This window comes from Hippocampus guttulatus, chromosome 13 (assembly GCF_054856545.1).
Source record: "Hippocampus guttulatus isolate MCC_2025c chromosome 13, RoL_Hgut_1.0, whole genome shotgun sequence".
Classification (NCBI taxonomy): Eukaryota; Metazoa; Chordata; class Actinopteri; order Syngnathiformes; family Syngnathidae; genus Hippocampus; species Hippocampus guttulatus.
This window is the reverse complement of record NC_141273.1, coordinates 14887841-14909421: the sequence shown is the minus strand read 5'-3', so window position 1 is coordinate 14909421 and position 21581 is coordinate 14887841. Positions and strand designations below refer to the sequence as shown.

The following is a 21581-nucleotide window of genomic DNA, read 5'->3' as shown; positions in this document are numbered from 1 at the left end:
GGTGCCCCCCAACCACTTCGACACTACATTACCCAGAAGACACCAAGTATAGGTGTTCAAGATGTGCCTGCAAAATTAGTGCAGTAATTTTGAGCCTGCATTAAAATAGAGAATACTTTTCAATCGTTATTGTTAACATAAAAATAATTTAAAAATGTACAGAACGCAATATTGTTTGTTGAAACAGCATTTTTTAAACCAGTCTTTGATTTTTGATCAGGAGGACTTTTTTGCCAATATATCACGAGGACCATCATGCGGAAATAATTTGGCTTTCCCATAATTTGACCCAACTGCTTTATTTGCCATTCTTAATAACCCCTCAAAGGAGCTAGAATTGAGTTGTTGGTCAATTACCATGTCGTCGGAGGAATTTGAAAAGTTGCACGAAATCTATAGGTCCTTGTACGAGGAGCTAAAGCGAATGCCGGAGAGGCTGCTGAGGAGCCATGGAGGTGCCAAATACATACCGAATTCTACAGTTCTCTAGCTCAGCAACACATTTGAATGTAATATTGACAACCTTGGTGTTTTTGTTCATCCACAGAGGAGAAAAAGAGCTTGTTGAGGTCCTTCGACGAGAGGAAAGAGGAGGCGGAGGAAATTGTGAGCCACCCTGATTGTTTTGGAAATGTTAGCTAGCAAGCCGTCATGTTTGCAGCACCTGCACAATCTAAATAGCTACAGGAAAAGAGTTGCAACATTCGTTTTTTAAAGGGGCAAACATCAAACAATAAGTTTGAAAGTGTATTGTGAAGTTGGTGCACTGAACGCAACAGCAACCTATTACTTTGGCCGACTTTGATCCTTTTCAGCCCTATTTCAAACCAAAATGGTCCACTTCCTGTTAATTATGTGTTGGAAGTTTGTTGTTGTACGGAACTCTCTCTCTCTCTCTCTATATATATATATATATATACATATATATACACACACACACACACTATATTGCAGTTAGATAGGAATGAAAAAAAATCCTGTTTTTTTGGGGGGGGGGGGCGGGGGTGGTATGTTCTGGATTGACTCATCCACCCAATTTCTTGGCAGTTGCTCAAACTGGTGTCATTGGCTTACCCCTAAAACTCTATTTCATTTGGAAAAGCAAAGTTCACGCTCGCTTCACAATGAAAAGGAAGTGATGTGTCATAGCTTGTAATCTTCAGATCAAAACGCCACAGGAATGCTCTCCAACCCTGTATTTATTTCCGGATTAGAGCCGTTATCTTCCCTCGGCATGCAAACAAGAACAACCGTGTCCTCGTTTCATCTCAGCTACAGGGGATGGACGAGGAGCTGCGCGACGCTCCGCCCTCCTACCGAAATTCCATGAGAACCAAGCTGCGTCTCTACCAGCGCGACCTCGCCAAGCTGCAGCGGGATGTCAAGAATTCGGCACCGCTGCAGTCGGACGGAAGTCACGGCGGCATCTATTCATCGCAAAACCAACAAAGCGTGAGTGTGGAAAGAACTTGGATTGGCATGTTGATCTTTATAGCATCAACATAGCCATCCCTTGTCACTCGCTGGCCACTCCACATCTCGGTGAAAGTTTTGATACTTGGTTCTTGCTGACATTTTCTCATGGCTGCAGTCAGGCAAGGTAGCTTTATTTATATAGTACAAAAATATACACAAGGTAACTCCGCACAAGCAAAGAAGATACAACGCCTCCAAGCGTTTGCAAACACAATATTCAGAAGCAGAGAAAACCATAGCATAGAAACATTTGACAAAATGTAAACCTAAGCAGAACACTTTAAAAACTTTTAGAAGCAACTAAGAAAAAAGATTTTTACATTTTAGAAGACCTTCTTCAAAGATACGGGTTGATCGATTCTGATTGATAGCCACAACCATTTTCTTAATAGACCACACCCCACGCCAACATGATTTTCTCTCAGGATGATCGTTCGGAGACATCCAACCATCGTCCCTTTGCCAATTGTGATCACATGAGGAAGGTGGTTCACTGTCAAAATGGCTTAAGACTGGTTTTTCGTCCCTCTTTTGTTCCAGACGCGCGTCCAATCGCAGCGGGCCTTGCTCCTCCAGGGCACCGAGTCGCTGAATAACGCCACGCAGAGCATCGAGCGCAGCCACCGCCTCGCCGCCGAGGCGGAGCACATCGGCACCGACATCATCGAGGAGCTCGGCGGGCAACGGGAGCAACTGGATCGGGCCAGGGACCGAGTGAGTGTATTTCAAAAGGGCGCCTGCCGTGTGATGCTTTCAACTTAAAACTGGAACGGAAACGAATGCTTGCAGTCAATTTTGGGGGTTAACAAGCCGCCGTAAGCCAGGCATCGGAGGGGCGGAGGAAATAGCACATCGTTGAAGCACATTAGGTTTTGCACCACGCTATGTTGTTTTTTTTCCATGCTGAATTGATAGCCATGCTAGCATGTTGTCGCGTAAAACAAATACTGTACTGCCAAAAGCTTGTTACAAGCACTGTGTCCACAGACATATGTTGAACTGCGCTGTGTTTGAGCACAGATTAGATGTCACAAGAGTGCGTGATTGTTCTGGGGGTTTTTTGTTTTGTTTTTTTAGCTGGTGAATACAGGAGAGAACCTCAGTCGCACGCGGAAAATCCTTCGTTCCATGTCTCGACGGTAAGTGTGAGCTCAGAGTTGATGTGGTCCAACAGTGGAACCTCCCAAGTCGAACGCATTCCCCTTTCGGGAACCGATCGCTGGAGTTCATTCCTTTTTTGTTCCATTTTCCTGACAGGCGGGAAGGGAAAATAGAATTGTCAAGTCAAAGTCGATATTTCAGCAATTCTGCCAGGGTGTGTAAACTTATGAGCACAAATCTAACTAGAGAGAAAAGCAAAGCGCTGTGAAAGAAAACCATAACGTACAAGAGCAGTTCTGGCTTGTGCGCACGATTTGTGACGTTCCACTGCGGGTTTGATTGACGCAAACGATTGGCTGACGTGCTTTGCTGACCTCCTCCGTCAGGCTCATGACAAACAAGCTGCTGCTGGCTGTCATCATTCTCATGGAACTGGCCATTCTGGGTGCTGTCGTTTACCTCAAGTTCTTTCGGTGATGAGGGTGAAGGAGGGGGTAAAAAGCCTTCGGTCCAGACCTGCTTTCGGGTCCACGAGGGCTTCCCGATTGTTCGGCTTTCGATGAGGATTCCTCCCCCCATGAGCTACAGAATCAAATATGCACTATTTGATCAGACTGTGAAGACAGAGAAATCCCTCTGGAAGGAAGTTCCGGACATCTGCGGACCAGAAAATGATGTGCGGTGAAGGCGGCACTGGACCCACAACGTGGTCTATGGCAGCCTGTGTTGAACTGAGGTACTTTGTTTAGCAATAGTCAAGATCAGAACACACAGCACAGTTTCTGTCTTCATTTGTTTTTAACAACTTTGCGTTGTATTGCTCAGGTTATTTATTATTATGCTCTAATCAATATACCCCAAAAAGGTTGCTCTGTTCAACGTTTCTATACAGATCGCTCTTATTTCTGAAGGCCAATCAGCTTTGGCAAATCTTTTTCGACTTTTTGTTGCCTTTTTTTTTTTTTTTTACTTAAAAGTTTGCCAGGTATTTTCACTGCGACGATCTTTCTATAGTTAGCCCTTTCGCACTGCATGGTGACAGCATCAGAGTAGAGCCGTCATTTCTTGAAGCTCGCGATGCTGGTGTCAGACGAGCACTTTCTGGTCCACCCCAACAAAAAACATCTCTTCTGCATTTTATGGCAAGAAGTCCAGTAAATACGATGACATATGGATGTAGCACTGATTCGGCCATTTTTGAGTGTGAAGCCAAACTGGTGTTTGGAGGCCCACGGCCCGACTGAGCTGCTGGACTAACACTAGCAATCGCACTGCCTTGGTGTGAAAATTGCCAACTCGCATTGTTTTAAGCCTTCCCGATTCATGACAACTAAGGTTTTCGCTTTATTTGGAATTATTTAATCCGTTGATCAGATTGTGAATTGTTTCCCAAATGAGTAATTCTTCCAAGTACCGGTACCTGCTTTCCCTTTTAGCCCTTTCATGCACCCTATAACCTGATAACATGATAAGCTGTCCACTGCAGATATCTTTAAACCACAACTGTGAGAAGTTCTTCTTTGTTGATGAATAACTAAGATGTTTTTTTTAAATGTCTCTTGAGAATGAACCTTGGCAGATGATTAAAAAAACAACTACAGAATTCCAAATAGCTACCTCTTCTTCATAAATGTCTTGAAATTTTTTAAGTGGTGGTCCTGAGACTGAACCTTGAGGAACTCCTTAAAAAAACTTCCAATGAACTGCTTTGTTTTGTTGTTGAATGTTTTTTAAGAGTATTTATGACCCCCCAAAACAGAGGAAAAACCAGCAATTAATTACGTGCTTACGGTTTATAATGAATATATATTTATTTATATATATATATATATATATTTATATTTTTTAAAACTCGTTCAGATTCAACCTTGAAAGAAAAAAAAAATTATATTGTCAAAAAAATGGCACCCGGACAGCAAATCACTTAAGATGGAAGACCAGAAAATAAACTCTTTAATACAAGAACATAAATGCCTGGTAGTTAGTGGTTTTAATGAAATTTGAAATTGTAGCTTCGAGCCTTTGAATTAAAATTTGTCTAACATCGTTTATACTCACACATTTTGTATTACAGTATTAGTTGTTTCAATGTAAATGAAAAAAAACATTTAAACCGTCAGGAAAATACAAGTGCATACCCATATGAATTTCTACTTCTCGCTACATCTACAAAAACACTGGCAGAATGTTTCTAATCACTACTTTTTTTTTTAGGCCATACCGTCTAAACCAAACCTAAAAAATAAATAGCAGGCATCCATCCTTTCTCACATAAAATAGCAAAATAAATAAGTCGTGTTTGTTATCTCAATTGTCATTACATAGCAAACCCTTCGAGACAGACAGACAAATACTTTCCGCGGTAAAATACAGCACAATGAACAGAGTGGACCAAAAAAAAACTAACACCCCAGCTCTTGGATTCAGTTTTGATTTTTTGGGGGTGGGGCGAGGAGGGGCAGGGTTTGGACGCAACACTGTGGAATGCTTTCGGCGTGTTGGAAGAAGTCTGTGGTTTTGTTTGCTCCCGAGCTCTCAGAGGCAAAGCTGCTCCGTGTCGACGTGGTCCTTTGTCGACGGAATCTCGTCAATGACCCCGTGGGCGCCCTCTCTCGTCTGCCCCAGGGATGACGCGATGACGTCGACGGCCAACGAGGCGGTCGCTTCCACGGCTGCCCGGGTCGACCCCACCACAGGGTTCACCTCCACCATGTCAATCACCGACAGCAGACCTGCATGAGTTACGAGAGTCGGACGTGTTAGAAAACATCAGGTCTGAATCAAGGGGGGGGGGGGGGCAGGGCATTATATTTGCATACCTGTGTTGTGAACTTCCTCTGTGATGTAGATGCCCTCCCTGTAGGTCAACCCTCCGTTCACCGGCGTTCCCGTAGCGGGAGCCAGAGACGGGTCGAATGCGTCAATGTCAAAGCTCAAGTGGATGGGTCTTTGTTTTCTGTTCGGGGGGGGGGGGGGGGGGGGTGAAAGGTTTTCTTTTAAAGAACTCAACTTTGATTATAGAAGTCAAGCCAGTCATCTTTGATGGTTACCTTGCCAGTACGTGATCGAGAGCAACCTCGGTGACCCTTTGGATCCCGAGTCTGTCGATATCCCTCATGGTGAAGTACTGGATCCCCAAGTTCTTCAGGATGTGGCTGTAAACACGCATAAAATGTCAAACCAGAGGCGGCGAAAGTAAAGAGATCACGAAAGATATGTTCTCAAATGTAGGGAGTAAAATGTAAACAAGTGCAGGTAACTGAAAAAAAATCAATTTCAATTGGATCAAGTATTTGTACTTTGTTTTTGACTTCTACTTACTACTCGCCGGGGTCCACATCCCGAAGCCCGATATACACCAGGTCCCTGCAGGAGAGGAATGGCTTCACCCATGAGAACCCCGGGAGATCTGGCACCTGCGTTAGGACATGCACAAAAAGGTGAAGTTGACTTGGAACGCCCGTCGATGAGTCATCCTCCACTTTCTGAACTTGACTGCGTCTCACCTTGTCTTGCAGCTCTTTGAGCATGAAGGCCACCGGCTGCCCGTGGAGGTTCCCCGAAGGCGACGTCTCGGGTGTGTTCACATCGGCGTGTGCGTCGACCCAGATGACGCAAAGGTCAGGACACTGTTGGGCGTGGCCCGCCACGGATCCGATTCCAAGGCTTTGGATGAGAAGCAAATGGCGATTTATCAATAAGTGGGAAATTACCAAATTTTTTTTGGGGGGGGGGGGGGGTAGTTTCTGTGGTTACCTGTGGTCCCCTCCCAGCATGACCAAGGTGTGACCAGCACCCACCGCTCTGCTCACAGCGCCCGAGAGCTTCTTTGTGGCGGCACCCACCGTGCGAGGGAACTTCACGTTCATGTAGGGCTCATCCATCTCCGGGTAGCGGAAGGTGAGGTCGCCAAAGTCGTGCACAGCGTAATCTGACACCGTGGAACACAAGACTCCGCAAGTTACACGCAGGGACAGACACTCACGCCACATAGATTCATCAGTTATGCTTGATCAACGCTTGCAGCCTACTACAAATGGCCGCTTTTTTGAGGGATTTAGATTTGAGCCCTGCCCCATAAAGAAAAATTCCATCCGTAATTGACGCCCAGCTAAAAAGGTTTCGAATTGATGCCACAAAATGGTGCTGAAGCTTTCCCTTCACTTCAATGTAGCTTTTTGGCACCAAGATTGTGTAGAAACATTTTCATATGAGGAATCTTATCACCCTTGTACTTAATTTTTTTTTTTTTTTTTTAGGGCTTCAGCATATCCACAGATTTTTTATATTTTTTTTAGGTGTGCTCATTTTGGGGATCTGTTTTCATTTGGTTTGCGATTTTGGTCTTAGTCATTGTTGAAAATTAACCTCCCAGACCTGTTTTACTTGGGAACATTATGTAATCAAGAGTAAATGAAAAATATCTCGAAGTCCTGCCTAAAAAAACACAGGCACTCCGCCAATTTATTTTGCTTGGTAGTACATGAAAGAGGTTTTTTTTTTACATTTTAATTCCCATTGAGCAACATTAAATTTGGTCGGCGTGTCCATTATGACTCGACCCACAAAAAAGTCTCAATATTCTGTGGCCTAAGAGACAGGACATCAGCTATTTTGGTTTAGAATTTGATGGAAAATTCCCAAATCCTCAGCAACATGAAATTTGGTCATTTTGTCGATCATATGCAAATCCACGAAAAAAAAGTGTCAAAATACCAACAAAGGAAGTCTGCCATTTTTGTTAGAAGCAGCCAGTGCCCTTAATGTTGAAGAGCGTGGTGTCAAACTCAAGGCCAACCACATCAGTTTGTGGCCCGCCAGGTCAAATTATGTGCATCGACTTGTTTCCTCCTAAAATACCCAAAATTGCAAACAATATGGAGATATTGTAAGCATGTTTTATGTGTCCAACCCCACTTAAATTATATTTTTAAAACTTGTATTTGATTTTAAAAGTAGTCATCCATCAATTTGTTTGACATATGTGATCATATAAGGCATTCATATATACGTATTTATATGCGTTTAGAGTCATAATTGCCATTCAAGGAAAAATGATGTGGCCTGTGACAAAAATGAGCTTGACACCGCTGTGGTGGGGATTTTGTCCGATTGCGTATACTAGACAGAAAAGGGAATGCTGAATTATAACCTATTGTTCCGGGCCTTTTCAGCGCACCCATGCCGTAAATCCACTGACACAACGTTTACTTGTGCAACTTCCAATATGATGAGTCATTCCGTGCCAGCCTCCTGTGCAAGAGCCATTTTACATTCCTTATGCAGCACCACCAAACCACACCACACCCTTCAACTCACGAGCTAGGGTTACGGTCGAGGCAATGGATGTCGAGCAAATATTTAGAGTTGATATGGGGGCAACGTCAACGCAGATGACAGTGTAGTCTTACCATACTGCCCTGGTGGGGGGGGGGGGCGCAGGACCCATTACCTTTCGCAGGCACATCAGAAATAGACTGAAGGACAATTCTGAAGTGGTCCTGTTATTACGCAAGGTTCCAGCTATGTATAGTGTCCACATGGTGGCCCTGAGCTTTTAATGGACACGGCGTCCAGATACATGTCGGATACTTTGTGCCATAAGGTAGCTTGACCATGATCGATAAGACCACCGCGACAGACGTGTGCCGCAGACAGAAACAACGTGGCCGTATTGCGAAAGCCGATGTTGATAGACGGACTTTGTGGTGCCTGCCAAAAAATGACAAACATAGCAACGTTGCCTCGAAATGACAAGAGGAATTGAATAAAGTTGCAAATATTTAAACATCTCTACAATAAGGCAAATAAAAAAACTGAACCCAATTTAATATTTTTGTTCAAAGTCATATTTTCAATATTTAAAAAAATCACGCCAACCAAAACTAAACAAAAAAATTGAAATGATTGCACAAAAATAAACATTTTTAATTTTCAAAAAATCAAATATTTTCTATTGCGGCGTACTCTCTAACTTGTACCTTGAACTCATCGGTATAGTTCCCTTTTACCCCTTGTTGGGTCAAAACCTTGACCCAGCGTGCTGAGTCAAATCTTCACCTCAATGGGCTGGGTAGAAATAACCCAGCATTGGATCTGCCCTATTTCACTTTATTTGAGCTCCTTTTGACCCAGCAGTTTTAAGACTTCAGGCCCCAAACAGTCTGGTTTCTTGGCGGCTGATTCCAATATTTGGCAGAATAAAATTCAGACCTGACTGGGATTTGAACCCTGCGCCCAAAATCAGCGGTGTTCCCCAGTGACACACTCGCCCACCAGCATTTTCCAAGACTTAGGTTCACACACAACTGTCCAAAAAATGACCACCAGGTTCACCCCTTCAGCCTGCTCAAATCGAATCTTCAACCCAATTTGTTGGGTCCAAATAAGGAACCCAAACTTGGGTAAAAGCAACCCAACATTCCCCAAGTCCACAGTGAGCGGGTTAGAAAAACAACCCAGCATCCTACTGTGCTGCTGGTTACTTTAAACGATGTGACAATTATCTGCAGCATTTTCACACCTGTCATTGTGTTGTAATTATTGCACTGCACTTTCTTTGCTTGAGGACTTTACATAGTTGGTTCTAGCCTCCCATTCCTTAAAGACTCTCGAGTTGCTTGTTACTGCATTAATAGTATGTAGCTCATATTACTGGAATCAAATTCCATCCATCCATTTTCCGATCCGCTTTATCCTCACAAGGGTCGCGGGGGTTGCTGGAGCCTATTCCAGCCGTCTTCGGGCAGTAGGCGGGGGACACGCTGAACCGGTTGCCAGCCAATCGCAGGGCAGGAATCAAATTCCTTGTGTGTTTTATATATATGGTCAAGAAAGATGATTCGGATTGGTTCAAGATTTTGATCCAACAAAGTGTAAAAAAAAAAACAACTATCCATACTAATTTTATGACAGAGATTCTCAGGGCTCACCAGAGCGAGCAGTTTTTGGCCATCCGGATGTACCCCACCAATTTTTTTCTAGGCAATATCACTTCTTGAAATGCTAATTGTGAATAGGAGGAATGTAGAGCTGGGTAGCTGATATATTATTTTAGAAGGGGCAAGGTTGAACATAGATCTCCATCCATACTCTAACGTTTATCCGAGAGGGGAAGTCGGCCGAGATGCGCTTTGACACACGGCGTAAATCCCCTTTATGACGTTTTTTGCGCGCGTGGGAGGGGGACGTGCCGCGACACCACATCGGACAAGTTGCACAAAAAAAGAAGGGGGGGAAAAGGCGCAGTGCGTACCCTTTGTGGACTGCGGATTCGGAAGGAAGGAAGGAAGAAAGGGTCTACTTTGTCTGCAGTTTCGGAGCATGCGCAGTGCGAACACGTGGGACTGAGACGCCATTGCAGTTTATTGAAAAATTAAACGAATTACAATCGGTTACGTGAATTGAGCAAAAATGATACTCAAAAGATATCGATAGTCCTTGTACGCTTGTAGGTAAAAATACATACGCGTGTGTATGAATACCTCGGTGAGGTAACAATCTGGTTATGTAACTCCGGTTCTCACCTAATCCGGAGAGCCGCTCGATGAGTCCCGCATCCCTGATCACTTTCGGCCCGTGTTCCACCCCTCTTCTTTTCTAGACGAAATAAAACATATCACATTGAATTGATAAATGTTACGTTTACGAGCTTAGTCAGGTAAATCATATAGTGATACAATTTTTTTTTTTTTTTTTTTACCTGTCCTTGGGAAAAGGGAGCCCCCAGCACGGCCACCGACTGGGCTCGGCTCGGCTGGCCGCCTGTGAGTGCCCGAGTACGGGCAATTTTTATCAGATGTCCCCTGAGAGCCATGGTTCTCTTCTCCTCTCTTAGTCCCCGCCGTGCGTCTGACGAAAGACCGGCGCGATGTTGCCTCTAGTTCAGATGCCAAACGTGACCCGTCCCGTCACAAGTTCCGGTTTGAAGGAGGCCTTCAGCAACTACTTAATATTCATAAGACGAGCAAACGAGATAAACTCAGGGCCGTCCTTGATTATTTGTCTTTTCCAATCGCGCTTGGGAGTTGAATCCCGATCGAAGGTCGTAAATGGTGTCGTTACTTATGTCCACACACTGAGCGGGCCCTTCTTAATTCCACAGCCGATGACGCCAGCCAGTGACACACCTTCACGGGGGCCAATGAAACGCGGCGAAATAAGGGGGTTCAGGTTGTGGGCGTGGTCTGTTTGCAAGCCGAGGGAACAAAAGTGCGTGACAGAGTGGAGTTGAAAGTGGAAATTTCCACGGACGGACGCAGCCGAGCGTGGGTTGATGGGATTGTTTACATTGTGACACCTGTTCCAAGCACAGCTTTTAACCACGTGCTGGTCAAAAACATTGGAACACTTGACACAAAACACGCAAACACCTGTTGATTCACTATCACGCACGCGCACACACACACACTCACACACACAGCATTTGCAGAACGGTTACATTCATTTTATATTATATATACAGAATATGATATATTCTTTATATGTCAGGTTCCGCATGAAAATGGTTTATTTCCAACTACTCTAAAGGTGTTCTCCCTTCAGTGATTGATTATTTATAACATGGCTGTTGTTACCCACTTTTTCCAATGAGGGGCTACAGAACAAGTACACTTCCCAACCTTTATTGAGCCAAGGCAAATATGTAACATCTGAATTTTTTGATGGCACACCACCAAACGAAAAGTGACAAGCTTTCATTTGGCTGACTTTTTGAATGTATTTATTTAAATTATTTGCTTTGATTTGCGAGTATACACACGCTGTATGGTGGCATTGAACTCAAATCAACTCACTTAATAAGCAGCACTTTGGCAAATAGTGAACTAGTCTGACAAAGAGAGGTTTCAAGCTGTTGAATGCCACTCCCAGTTGTAGTATCTAACTAAACAAAAATAAAGATAATTACAAATTGTGCATTTTAAACCACTCCATGGAGTTGCCTTACGAGAGTCCATTTAGTTTCTAACTCATAAAGATGAAATGCCTTTTAGATGTCAATGATCAGCATCGATCGTTTTAGAAGGAACAGATATTTGAACACATGGTGGAGCATCACCTACGCAGATAAAGTAACCATACTCAGAGGTATATATTCGTTACCTAAAATGACTAATATTCCAGCATTTTCTTGTGCCACTTAGTTGTGGTACAAGACGATTCATCGTTTGTCTGCATGACTTAGTTATACTGCCTCCTGGTGGCTGAGGAAGGCACACCCCGAGGAGCAGAACAATGAATCATCAATGGTTTATTTCTTATTTTATTTTAATTTATTTTTAATTATGTCGTCTCTTAATATTCTTATAAAGTATTATGTTGTACAGTGCTACTTGTCTTCATAAAAGCATGTGAAATGGAGTAGGAAAGAGTAAAAAACAAGAATGCAATTGTTCAAATTGCAAATGCTGCAGTTTTGGGAAGGGGAAGAATCAGTCGGTATTTTATTATTTTGTGTGTGTGTGTGTGTGTTTAAATTTATACAGTGTGTAGATGAGTCCAGTGCTTGAGAAGTGCTATCCATGTGTACATATCGTTTATTTATTTAACCTTTCAAATGAGTTGGTTGAGAACCATCTCTCGTTTGCACCGATGACCTGGCCAAAAGGCAGCATGCACGGCAGTTACATAAAAGTGACAAGAATGTGAAACATGATAAATTGAAGTGATAAAGGCACAGGTTTGTTTGCATTTTTTGTTGTAATTTGACTTACTGACTTATGTTTACGGCACACTTCTTGGTAGATATTCGTGAAATTACAGTAAATGATTAAAAGACTGCAAATAAGAGGTTAGTAAATTCGTAATTCTAATTGGTAACGACAAATAAACTGGAAAGAAACAATAAAAGACCTGAGTGTATTTTGATTACACTGCAGTACTAGGTTTATAGTCCATCGTTGTCAGCTCCATTTAACCTCTCGGACATCGGAGTGTGATCTCAGTCAGGGCTTTCGGACGCCCGCCTGCAAGACGACACTGAGGGCATGACGGATAAGTAATATCTCTTTTCCCATGATCCTCTTCGAGAAGAAAAAGGGTCCCTCTATTTTCTTGTGTTCCTGAAGAGTACCGGTGTCATTTTTTAACGCCGAAGCCACACTCGTGATACGCCTTAGTCCTCTTGTACGTTTAATGGGATTGGGTTCGGGCAAACGTGCTCCGTTGCCGGCTCGTCCCTTTTAAAACTCCTTTAATAGGTGAGTAACTCGGAACATTAGCTTGCCTGCCGCTAACCTGAGCTAGCTAGGCCACAGAGCTAACACGAGCTATCTGTGCTAAAGCTAGCTAGCATGCTTGGAACATGACCGGCCGCGGTTTTTGGTCGTCCTTATTTATTTATTTTTGACAGAATAGCCGTGTTCTGCGAAAATAACTCGACTCCTTACTGCATCGACGTTTAACGGGGTAGTTGAAGTGTATTTGTGAACGTGTTGGCGTTGAGCTGGAATGTCGTCTTTTCGTCACAGGTTCCTGTTGCCCTCACGATGTCGTTCCCTCCTCCGCTTAATCGCCAGCCGCTGAGCATCCCCCAGCTACCCCCCGGCATCCCCCCGCCTCAGTTCGGCACCTTCGGCCCGCCCGTCCCACCAGGTATCCGGTTCGGAGCGTGTCGAAACACCTTCGGAACCACAGACATTGTGGAAACTGTCGATGCTCCAAGTGAGCGTTTCCACCCTTTTATTGAGGCGAGGCACCCACTTTAGATAAGAAAACTCAACAAAAATGTCACAAAAGCGTGCATATTGACATAATGATGGTCTCGTCACACGTTACTTAATTGACTGAGGGTAAATTCTGGCTCTCCTTAGTTGAAAACAAAGCTAATATTCTGACTGATGGGCCAATTTATTCGATCATCGTAAGTAAAAAAAAAAAGAAAACAGAACAGTCGATGCAGGGGAAAAAAATGCCATTCGAAAAGGTGTAAGATAAAGCTACAGTTTAGATTGACTACAACACGGTATTTATCATGTCACAGAGTAAAATTAAGTCATGAAAAGAAACACTAAATTTCTCACCCTTGTCCACTTTCCCTCAAATCACAAGTCTATTTTCAAACAGCTTCTGAATACATATTAATCCTACAGGAAGTCATGATTTATTGTATTGCTTGAAGAGCTTTGTCGTACCGTCTGGCGTCTACTGCAAGGCCGAAGTCTTTTAGGATTCTCTTACAACACCCTTGTTGGAAATCACTGCCTTTAAACTTAATTACACATATGGTAGTTGAGAATTTCTGTGTTACTCTAATTGGGGCTCAGGGTTTTTTTTTTCATGGGAATAACTGCCCCCCCTCCCCCTCCCTGATTTATCATGAACAATGGCGCCTATGAAGCTACTGTATTTTAGGGTTGTTCTGGTCATGAAGGTGGTCCTTGGAGAGGTGGTCCTTGAATATTTTTGGAGATGGTACTTGGTGTAAAAAGGTTTTGGCCAACTACTCATATCGTATCTGGCTGCTCACTAGCCAAACGAAACGGCCAGTGCTCCATTTTAATATAATAACATCACTTTCTGAGTGAAATATATATTTTTCTTTTTTTTTTGTTTAACTTCTTATTTCAGGTACTCCCATGATACCAGTTCACATGGGTGTCGTGACCCCCTCTCCCTCAGTGAGTCACAGCTGACCTATGCTACTGTAAATTAGGTTACATTGAGTTGTTGTTTGCCTTTCTGTTTACATTTTGTTTGTGTTGGGCAGGTTCTTGTCCCAACCACAGTTTCTGTTGCACAGAAGCCGATGCTCCCAAACAAGATCAACTTCCGAGCCAAGGAGCCAGAGGACGGCCCCACCACCACTGTGTTTGTGGGCAATATCTCTGAGAAGGCCTCTGACATGCTTGTCAGACAGCTGCTGGCGGTAAGTTTGGAGCAAAAATTTTCAAACCTTGCTAAAGCTTTGTGGGTGACATTTGCCATGAAAAAGGTACTCACAACAGAGCTCTGTCCGCCAAGTGTAGCGTCTGTATCTTCTTACAAAGTCTTTCTCTAGTTGATTTGCTTGTGTTTTGGATCATTATCCGGTTCTAACACCCATCCTTGTTTGAGCTTCAGCTGTCAGACAAGATGGCCTCAAGTTCTTCTGCAAATTATCTTGATGAAACTTTGAATACATTTTTCTATTGATGACAGCACGCTGTCCAGTCCCTGAGTTAGCAAAGCACCCATACCATGCTGCTCCCTTCACCATGCATCACAGTTGGGACAAAGGTTTGATGTTGGTGTGCTGTGCCATTTTTTTCACCACACATGGCGTCGTGTGATAGGCGCTGCTGTTTCTCACCTCGATATCCGAGCATTTGAACTACATGCCTAACCAAAACAGCAACATCTAAATGCTCTCACTGGGGGGATTGATGAAAAAAATGTGAAATTAAATTTGTCATTTTTTTTCACAGGCCAATAACGGGGAATATTCAGTCATACTAAGATTGTCATTTTGTTGTCTGTTTTTTGTAGAAATGTGGTATAGTTCTAAGCTGGAAACGAGTCCAAGGCGCCTCTGGGAAACTTCAAGGTAAAAAAACAAAACAAACAAACCCCGCAGTGAGCTCATTTCAGTGTGTACAAAATGACTGTCCTGACTCACGTGGATACATTCGGAGTGTTGAACTTGTATTTCCTTCCACTAGCATTTGGCTTCTGCGAATACAAGGAGCCTGAGTCAACCCTGCGATCCCTGCGACTACTGCACGAGCTGATGCTGGGCGACAAGAAGCTGCTGGTCAAAGTGGATGCCAAGACCAAGGCGCAGCTGGACGAATGGAAGGCCAAGAAAAAGAGCGCCAATGGGGTACGCGTGGCAACCCCCCCCCCCCCCCCCCCCCGACTTCAAGGATACTTCACCGCTATTCTGTCAAAAATGACTTCTTTTTTTTTTCCTCCCCCCAAGGGAGCGAGCGGCGATGGTAAGGACGAGGAGGAGGTGCTGGATGAAGAGACACTCCGTCGCGACCAGGCAGCGAGGGCCGCCATCGAAGTGCTCATCCGGGAGTACTCCACTGAACTCAACGCCTCCTCTGCAGATGGCAACGGGCAGCTTCGCAAGAAGAGAAAAGACAAGAAAGATGAGGTGTCTGCCACATACTGGGCAGCATTTCGTAGGCCACTGCCGGTCACCCTTTAAGTGTTTATGGTGTTTTGTGAATTGTCAGGACGACATCAACGCCATAGAACTCGAGGACGACAAGAGGGACTTGATTTCCAGAGAGATCAGCAAATTCCGCGACACACACAAGGTGACCTGTCATCGCTGAGTTGATTGTATAGTAGGAGAGTCGTTTATAAGAAATGAAATAAAAGCTTGTTTTTCCACTAACTTAATATTTTTGTGCTGTACTGTTCTTCCTACCTAAGAAATTGGAGGAGGAGAAAGGCAAGAAGGAGAAGGAGCGACAGGAGGTGGAGAAGGAGCGGCGAGAGAAGGACAAGGAGCGCGAGCGTGAAAGGGAGCGCCGCGACAGGGAGAAAGAGAAAGAACGGGAGCGGGATAAGGAGCGCGAGCGGGACCGGGAACGCGACCGGGACAGGGAGCGTGAACGCGAGCGCGAACGGGAGCGGGAGCGGGAGAGGACGAGAGAGCGGGAGCGCGACAGGGAGAAGAGTCGAGACATCAGCGAAGCCCGCAGCCGCTCCAGGTCAGTTTGTTGTGTCGAAAGCGAGAGTGTCCAAATGTTTTTCTCCGAGGGCGTTTTACAGAAAAATTGAAAGATGTAAGGGATTTTTAGGAATTCCATTCGAATTGAACCCCGACTCTCAGAACTGTGGGGCCAATATGCCAGTCACGCTTCCTCCATGCTGCTACTTTTGAAATTCTTCAACTTCAAATCATTCAACACGCTAAAACCAGTCCATCAAGCTTTTATGTCTTGTAATGTTTATTACGGTTATTTTGAAAAACTGCTTCTGCTAGATTTGAGTACCGGTATTTTTAAGTATGGACCGATTAGGGTCGGTTGTACCAAGCACCGATTCATGGGAAACCAAAAGCAAGAAGTACAACAAACCATTTTTGTATTTGAAACTAATTTTTTTTCCATCTGTGGCTAATGCAGACAAACTTTGTTCCTGTTTATGTATAAAACACATCATACCAAATAGGTGGACTCACATTTTTTTCACTTTTCATGCCGACCCCCCCTTCACACTTCTTATTCTATTTATTTTTATTATTATTACTTTTCATTGTGTCATGTCAGTTGTTATTTTTAGTCACATCAGTTCACTATGAAAATGACCAGCGTGCTCCAAATGCCCCATGGGCCATATTTTGGACTACTCTGATCTAAAAGTGTTGCATTAAAAATACATGGTTGTCTCTTTTGTATTGTTGTATTCTGTTTAATGTATGCAGGGAGAGGCCTAGAGATGAAAAAAAACGGGACCGCGACGAAGATGAGGAAGATGTGTACGAGCGCAGGAGACTGGAGAGGAGACTCAGAGATAAAGAAGTTGCCTATCAAGAGGTAATTTAACAAAAAAAAAAAAAGAGAGAGAAAGAAAATTTGGCTATTCTACATGACATGCCTTAAAGTCTTAAATTAACATTCTTTGCAAACTGCCTTCTAAAAGTCTTGAAGATGGACATTCCATCTGAAATGATTTCACTATCTTGAAAATTGCCCTGACCCAAATTGCTTTCATGTAGTCTTGAAAACTGACAGGATGCATCAAATGACTTCGAAAGGTCTTGAAAGTTGACATGGTTCAGCACAATGCCTTCAAAAAGTCTTGAATGTAAAAAAGTCAGGAAAATGGACATTCCAACTGAAATGCTTCCATAAAGTATGCTACATAAATTGCTTTCAAAAGGTCTGGAAATGAGATTCTGCCCCCCACGCACACACAACTTGTGTCCACAATAAAAATAAACCTGAATTGAAATAATCCAAAAGAACTCGCTCTGAAAATATACAATTCAGTCCGATTGTGCCGTGGCGCTTTCGCCAGTTATTCCTGTTAACAACTTCGAAACAAATGCACCGACCACAAATAATGCAGCGAGTCAGTGCGTAACCGCGAAGTCTTTGTTTACTCTCCGGAAGCGGCTGAAAAACTGGGAACTGCGGGAGAGAAAGAAGTCCCGCGACTACTGCAAGGACATGGAGCGGGAGGACGAGCGAGGCCGCGAGACCGTAAGTCAAACTTATAGCATTTTAATTGTATTATTGGCTGTGTTATCTCGATTAATTGTTGTTTCTGGTCAGATGAAAGAAGCCAAAAGACTAAAAGAATTCCTTGAAGATTATGACGATGATCGGGATGATCCCAAATACTACAGGTTGGTGGCTATATATACTTTTTTTTTTTTTTTTTTTTACACGTTGGACTTGATTCTGTATGTCATCTTCTCCATTCGAATGTCCCCCCTGCAGGGGCAGTGCTCTGCAAAAGCGCCTCCGCGACCGCGAAAAGGAGATAGAGATGGACGAGAGGGACCGCAAGAGGGAGAAGGAGGAGCTGGAGGAGATCCGACAGAGGCTCCTGGCCGAGGGTCACCCCGACCCCGACGCCGAAATGCAAAGGGTGAGTTTACCCTGGAAGTTAAGCTGGCTCATATGGCTTTCAAATGCAATGTCCGTTATTTTCCCCCCACAAAAATCCGACTCCCTTTGCTTCTTGCATTTTCTTTATTTCTCCTGATACCAAACGAACTTTGAAACCAGCAAGTGAGACACGCTATAAACTACCGTTTAAAAAATGTTTGATTGACTGCTTGCAAAAAGTTTCTAACCTTCAAGTGGTCCATTATGTGCAGATGGAGGAGGAGGCAGAGCGCAGACGGAAGCCTCCTCTAAAACTAGAATCTGAGGAGAAAGTGAAACAAGAGAAAAAGGAACGAGAATCTCACCGGGAGTCCCAAAGAGAGGCCCAAAGAGAGGCCCAAAGAGAGGCCCAAAGAGAGGCCCAAAGAGAGGCCCAAAGAGAGGCCCAAAGAGAGGCCCACAGAGAGGCCCACAGAGAGGCCCAAAGAGAGGGCCACAGAGAGTCCCACAGAGAGTCCCAAAGAGAGTCACACAAAGAGTCCCACAGAGAGTCTCACCGGGATCGGGAGAAGAGGACGTCGTCGGCAAAGCCCGCTGAGCCGACGCCTCGAGACCCTCCACCACATTCGGAAGAGGATGAAGAAAATGCGATAGAGGAACGGTGGCGGAGGCGGGAGGAGGAAGAAAAGGAGCAGCAGCAGCAAAATCAACAGCAGCAGCAGCAGCAGCAGCAACAGGAGGAGGAGGTGGAGAAGGAGAAGGAACAACAACAACCACCACCACCACCACAACAACCGCAGCAACAGCATGTGGCCCACAATGGTGGGGATTCACCTGAGGCTAGGCTGCACCTCAAAGCCCTCATGCGACCAATCAACACCGCTCCCTCTGTGTCCTCTGCCAGCGGGAATGCCACGCCCAACACGCCTGGCACCGACTCCCCGCGCGGCATCATCATTCCAGGCGAGCGAACGCCTGAGGTGCAGCCTCTCGAGGAGCACCGGCCCAAGATTGGCCTCAGTCTCAAGCTGGGTGGGTAAACCGTCAGCACCCTTGTCAGAGGTCGGGGACTCGAGTCACGTGACATGGCTCGAGTCTGGCCGATTTTAAGATTTGGGACTTGCTTGGCAAAATCGAATGAAAGACACACGCTGAATGGTGTGGCTGACCGATACGAAACCGGACGTTAATAGTCGTTGACAAAAACAAAGGACCTTTGACGTGGCTCCGTAGTTTCTCTAACCTATAACTCCCGTAAAGTTTTATTGGAACAATATACAGTAGTCGGGCTTGATGGTGGCTCGCTGGCTCTGTCGTATATGACGGGAAAATTCATGTCATACAATCTGTTATTTTTGATTGGCTGACGCCGCAAGGCCATTCACCTGCGATTGTTCACATTGAAGCCACTTCTTCTTCTCCAGGTTCGACTAACAGCCCCAGCCAGCTGCATGCCGCCAAGCGCAAGAAGCTGGCAGCCGCAGATAGCATCTTCAACAAGTTTAACGACGACGAGGAGGCTGACGAGCAGCCGCGCAAGAGGAAGCTCGTGCCGCTGGACTATGGCGACGACGACAAGAGCTTGGGCCTGGACGGCGCTGACATGTCGGGCGCCAAAGGCGGCGACAACACCGAGGAGAAGCGCAAGAACATCCGCAGCCTCATCGAGAAGATCCCCACGGCCCGCCCTGAGCTCTTCACCTACCCGTTGGACTGGTCCATGGTCGATTCGGTATAATTGACTTGATTTGTTTGCAGCTAGTGTTTAGTTTGGGATGTGAATAACCGATTGAAACATTGTCACCACGGCAGACTCTGATGGACCGCCGCATCAAACCGTGGATCAACAAGAAAATCATTGAATACATCGGCGAGGAGGAAGCGACGCTGGTCGATTTCGTCTGCTCAAAGGTACGAAATTGTCTTGTCCTGCAGTGCGGCGGCTCTGTCGTATTGAAACGTGTGGTGGAAATATTGCGATCAATGTGTGATTATTTTTCAAGGTTCCACCACATGTATTATTTTTGATTAACAAACATGAGCAGTAATTTTGTATTCCGATATATATTATTCGTACATTTTTGCTCTTAGGGGTTAGACTTGCGCCAAAATAAAGCCAAATGAACCCTGAATGAATATGAAAGACGGTTTATTTCAATAAGTTGAGTTAATGCACTTAAAAAAACACTTTGATTTGCAGTCATTTAAGTCATTCACTACAACACCTTCACAAAATTCTACCGCTCAAGTGTGCCATGAATTAATGATTCCCAAGTCCGATTACAACAATCATGCAAACAAAGCTGTGGCTTTATCACTTGAGCTTATCAATTTAAGTGTCATATGATGATATGTAGACATGTGGACTGCATTCCTTAAGCATTGAATTTATATAGACAGCATATATATATATGAAAAAGGGAAAAAAAGCCCACTGGCTGACCAAAATGAAGCCGCCCTTTTTGATTTGAAAATTGCATTCCACATGCTTGGAAAAAAATGCATGTCAAAAATGACATTGTTTTTATTGTTCCTTCCCTATAGGTGATGGCACACAGCACTCCTCAGGGTATTCTCGATGACGTCGCCATGGTAAGTCAAGACAGCTTACAAATTTTTATTTCATTCGACAACACGATCGACCAAACGGGTTTTTTGTGTGTTTAGGTTCTCGACGAGGAAGCGGAAGTGTTCATCGTAAAAATGTGGCGGCTGTTAATATTTGAAACTGAATTCAAGAAGATCGGACTGGCAAAGTAACGATTCTCTCGGACCGCTTAGCTCACGGTTGCGGCTCGCCAGCTCCGGATGACAAGAGCCGCCCAACATGGAAAGAAATGATGACGTCGCAACATTGCATGAAGAAACCTTAAGTTGTATTTTTGTTGAGGTTTAAAAAAAACAAAAACAAAAAAAACTAGAAAAAAAACAGGAAAAAAAAGTCAAACAATTGTATTTCCCCATTTGTTCTCCAGTAAATCAGTCATGGTGGAAGCACTGCTTAGCTATGTTATCTAATAAATACTGTAAGTTTTTTTAAGGAAATTTTCTCTGTAGTACATGGAGTCCTCGGTTTAGGATGGAATTCACTTCCTGTCATGAATCCATATTTGTCATCTGAACAAGGCCGAACATGCCGTGGTCTATCACTATGTTAGTGCAGCGTTCACTTGATAGTTATGTTAAAAACACTTTTGGAAGTTGGCATTACGATCGGAAGTCAAGGCTGCTATGCTAACTCGTCAAGAAAAACTGTGCTATATAATTTAAAAAAAAAAAGTCTTTTATATTAGTAACTGGTTTGTGTTGGTCAGTGTGAAACTCTATTATAGCTGATTAAATGGAAAAAGTATGACAAATTAAGAGAGGACTTATCTTACATCTAGGTGGTAAACTCAAGGCCGGGGGGCCAGGTGAGGCCAGCCAAATCATTTTATGTGGCCCACTGAAGCGAATCAAGTGTCGACGTAATGTTCCTTGCTAAATGATTGACATTTTGACAAAATAAGCAGA

At 44.1% G+C, this 21581-nt stretch overlaps 3 protein-coding genes across 11 annotated transcripts; 2 read left to right on the top strand and 1 right to left on the bottom strand.

Moving 5' to 3' along the window:
- Window positions 1-209: 209 nt before the first annotated feature.
- vti1b (vesicle transport through interaction with t-SNAREs 1B) lies at window positions 210-5350 on the top strand. 3 transcript variants are annotated; one of them, XM_086126508.1, is made up of 7 exons: window positions 210-455; window positions 548-606; window positions 1279-1452; window positions 2017-2190; window positions 2554-2615; window positions 2964-3313; window positions 5110-5253. In XM_086126508.1, the coding sequence occupies exons 1-6, from the start codon at window positions 359-361 to the stop codon at window positions 3052-3054; spliced, it is 657 nt and encodes a 218-aa protein (XP_085982634.1). In that variant the 5' UTR covers window positions 210-358; the 3' UTR covers window positions 3055-3313; window positions 5110-5253. The 3 variants fall into 3 exon arrangements, with proteins under 3 accessions (XP_085982634.1, XP_085982632.1, XP_085982631.1); XM_086126506.1 differs by having other exon boundaries at window positions 212-455; window positions 1273-1452; window positions 5203-5350; XM_086126505.1 differs by having other exon boundaries at window positions 212-455; window positions 1273-1452.
- arg2 (arginase 2) lies at window positions 4498-10393 on the bottom strand. The gene is made up of 7 exons (XM_086127808.1): window positions 10280-10393; window positions 10104-10176; window positions 6334-6508; window positions 5899-6243; window positions 5628-5732; window positions 5397-5533; window positions 4498-5309 (listed from the first exon to the last, which is right to left on the bottom strand). Exons 1-7 carry the CDS (start codon window positions 10391-10393, stop codon window positions 5113-5115), a joined length of 1146 nt encoding a protein of 381 aa, XP_085983934.1. The 3' UTR covers window positions 4498-5112.
- On the top strand, window positions 5869-21113 carry rbm25a (RNA binding motif protein 25a). 7 transcript variants are annotated; one of them, XM_086126503.1, is made up of 20 exons: window positions 5977-6017; window positions 6096-6197; window positions 6392-6477; window positions 13047-13170; window positions 14146-14195; window positions 14285-14443; window positions 15043-15100; window positions 15216-15376; window positions 15476-15655; window positions 15738-15821; window positions 15940-16220; window positions 16937-17048; window positions 17628-17717; window positions 17790-17863; window positions 17958-18108; window positions 18341-19100; window positions 19493-19800; window positions 19881-19979; window positions 20613-20660; window positions 20736-21113. In XM_086126503.1, exons 4-20 carry the CDS (start codon window positions 13065-13067, stop codon window positions 20826-20828), a joined length of 2814 nt encoding a protein of 937 aa, XP_085982629.1. In that variant the 5' UTR covers window positions 5977-6017; window positions 6096-6197; window positions 6392-6477; window positions 13047-13064; the 3' UTR covers window positions 20829-21113. The 7 variants fall into 7 exon arrangements, 6 of the variants coding, with proteins under 6 accessions (XP_085982626.1, XP_085982625.1, XP_085982629.1 ...); XM_086126502.1 differs by having other exon boundaries at window positions 5980-6017; window positions 6321-6477; XR_015102599.1 differs by lacking the exons at window positions 6392-6477; window positions 20736-21113 and having other exon boundaries at window positions 5869-6017; window positions 18341-18890; window positions 18973-19100; window positions 20613-20662.
- The last annotated feature ends 468 nt before the right edge of the window (window positions 21114-21581 follow it).

Coding starts and splice junctions, on each gene's coding strand:
- arg2 (XM_086127808.1), bottom strand. CDS start 10,393: ATGGCTCTCAGGGGACATCTGATAAAAATTGCCCGTACTCGGGCACTC. Junction 6,244..6,333: donor ATGCTGGGAGGGGACCACAG/GTAACCACAGAA, acceptor TCTCATCCAAAG/CCTTGGAATCGGATCCGTGG. Junction 5,733..5,898: donor GATGTGGACCCCGGCGAGTA/GTAAGTAGAAGT, acceptor GCGTGTTTACAG/CCACATCCTGAAGAACTTGG.
- vti1b (XM_086126506.1), top strand. CDS start 359: ATGTCGTCGGAGGAATTTGAAAAGTTGCACGAAATCTATAGGTCCTTG. Junction 607..1,272: donor AAGAGGAGGCGGAGGAAATT/GTGAGCCACCCT, acceptor GTTTCATCTCAG/CTACAGGGGATGGACGAGGA. Junction 2,616..2,963: donor CTTCGTTCCATGTCTCGACG/GTAAGTGTGAGC, acceptor CTCCTCCGTCAG/GCTCATGACAAACAAGCTGC.
- rbm25a (XM_086126499.1), top strand. Junction 16,221..16,936: donor GAAGCCCGCAGCCGCTCCAG/GTCAGTTTGTTG, acceptor TAATGTATGCAG/GGAGAGGCCTAGAGATGAAA. Junction 19,101..19,492: donor TGGCCTCAGTCTCAAGCTGG/GTGGGTAAACCG, acceptor CTTCTTCTCCAG/GTTCGACTAACAGCCCCAGC.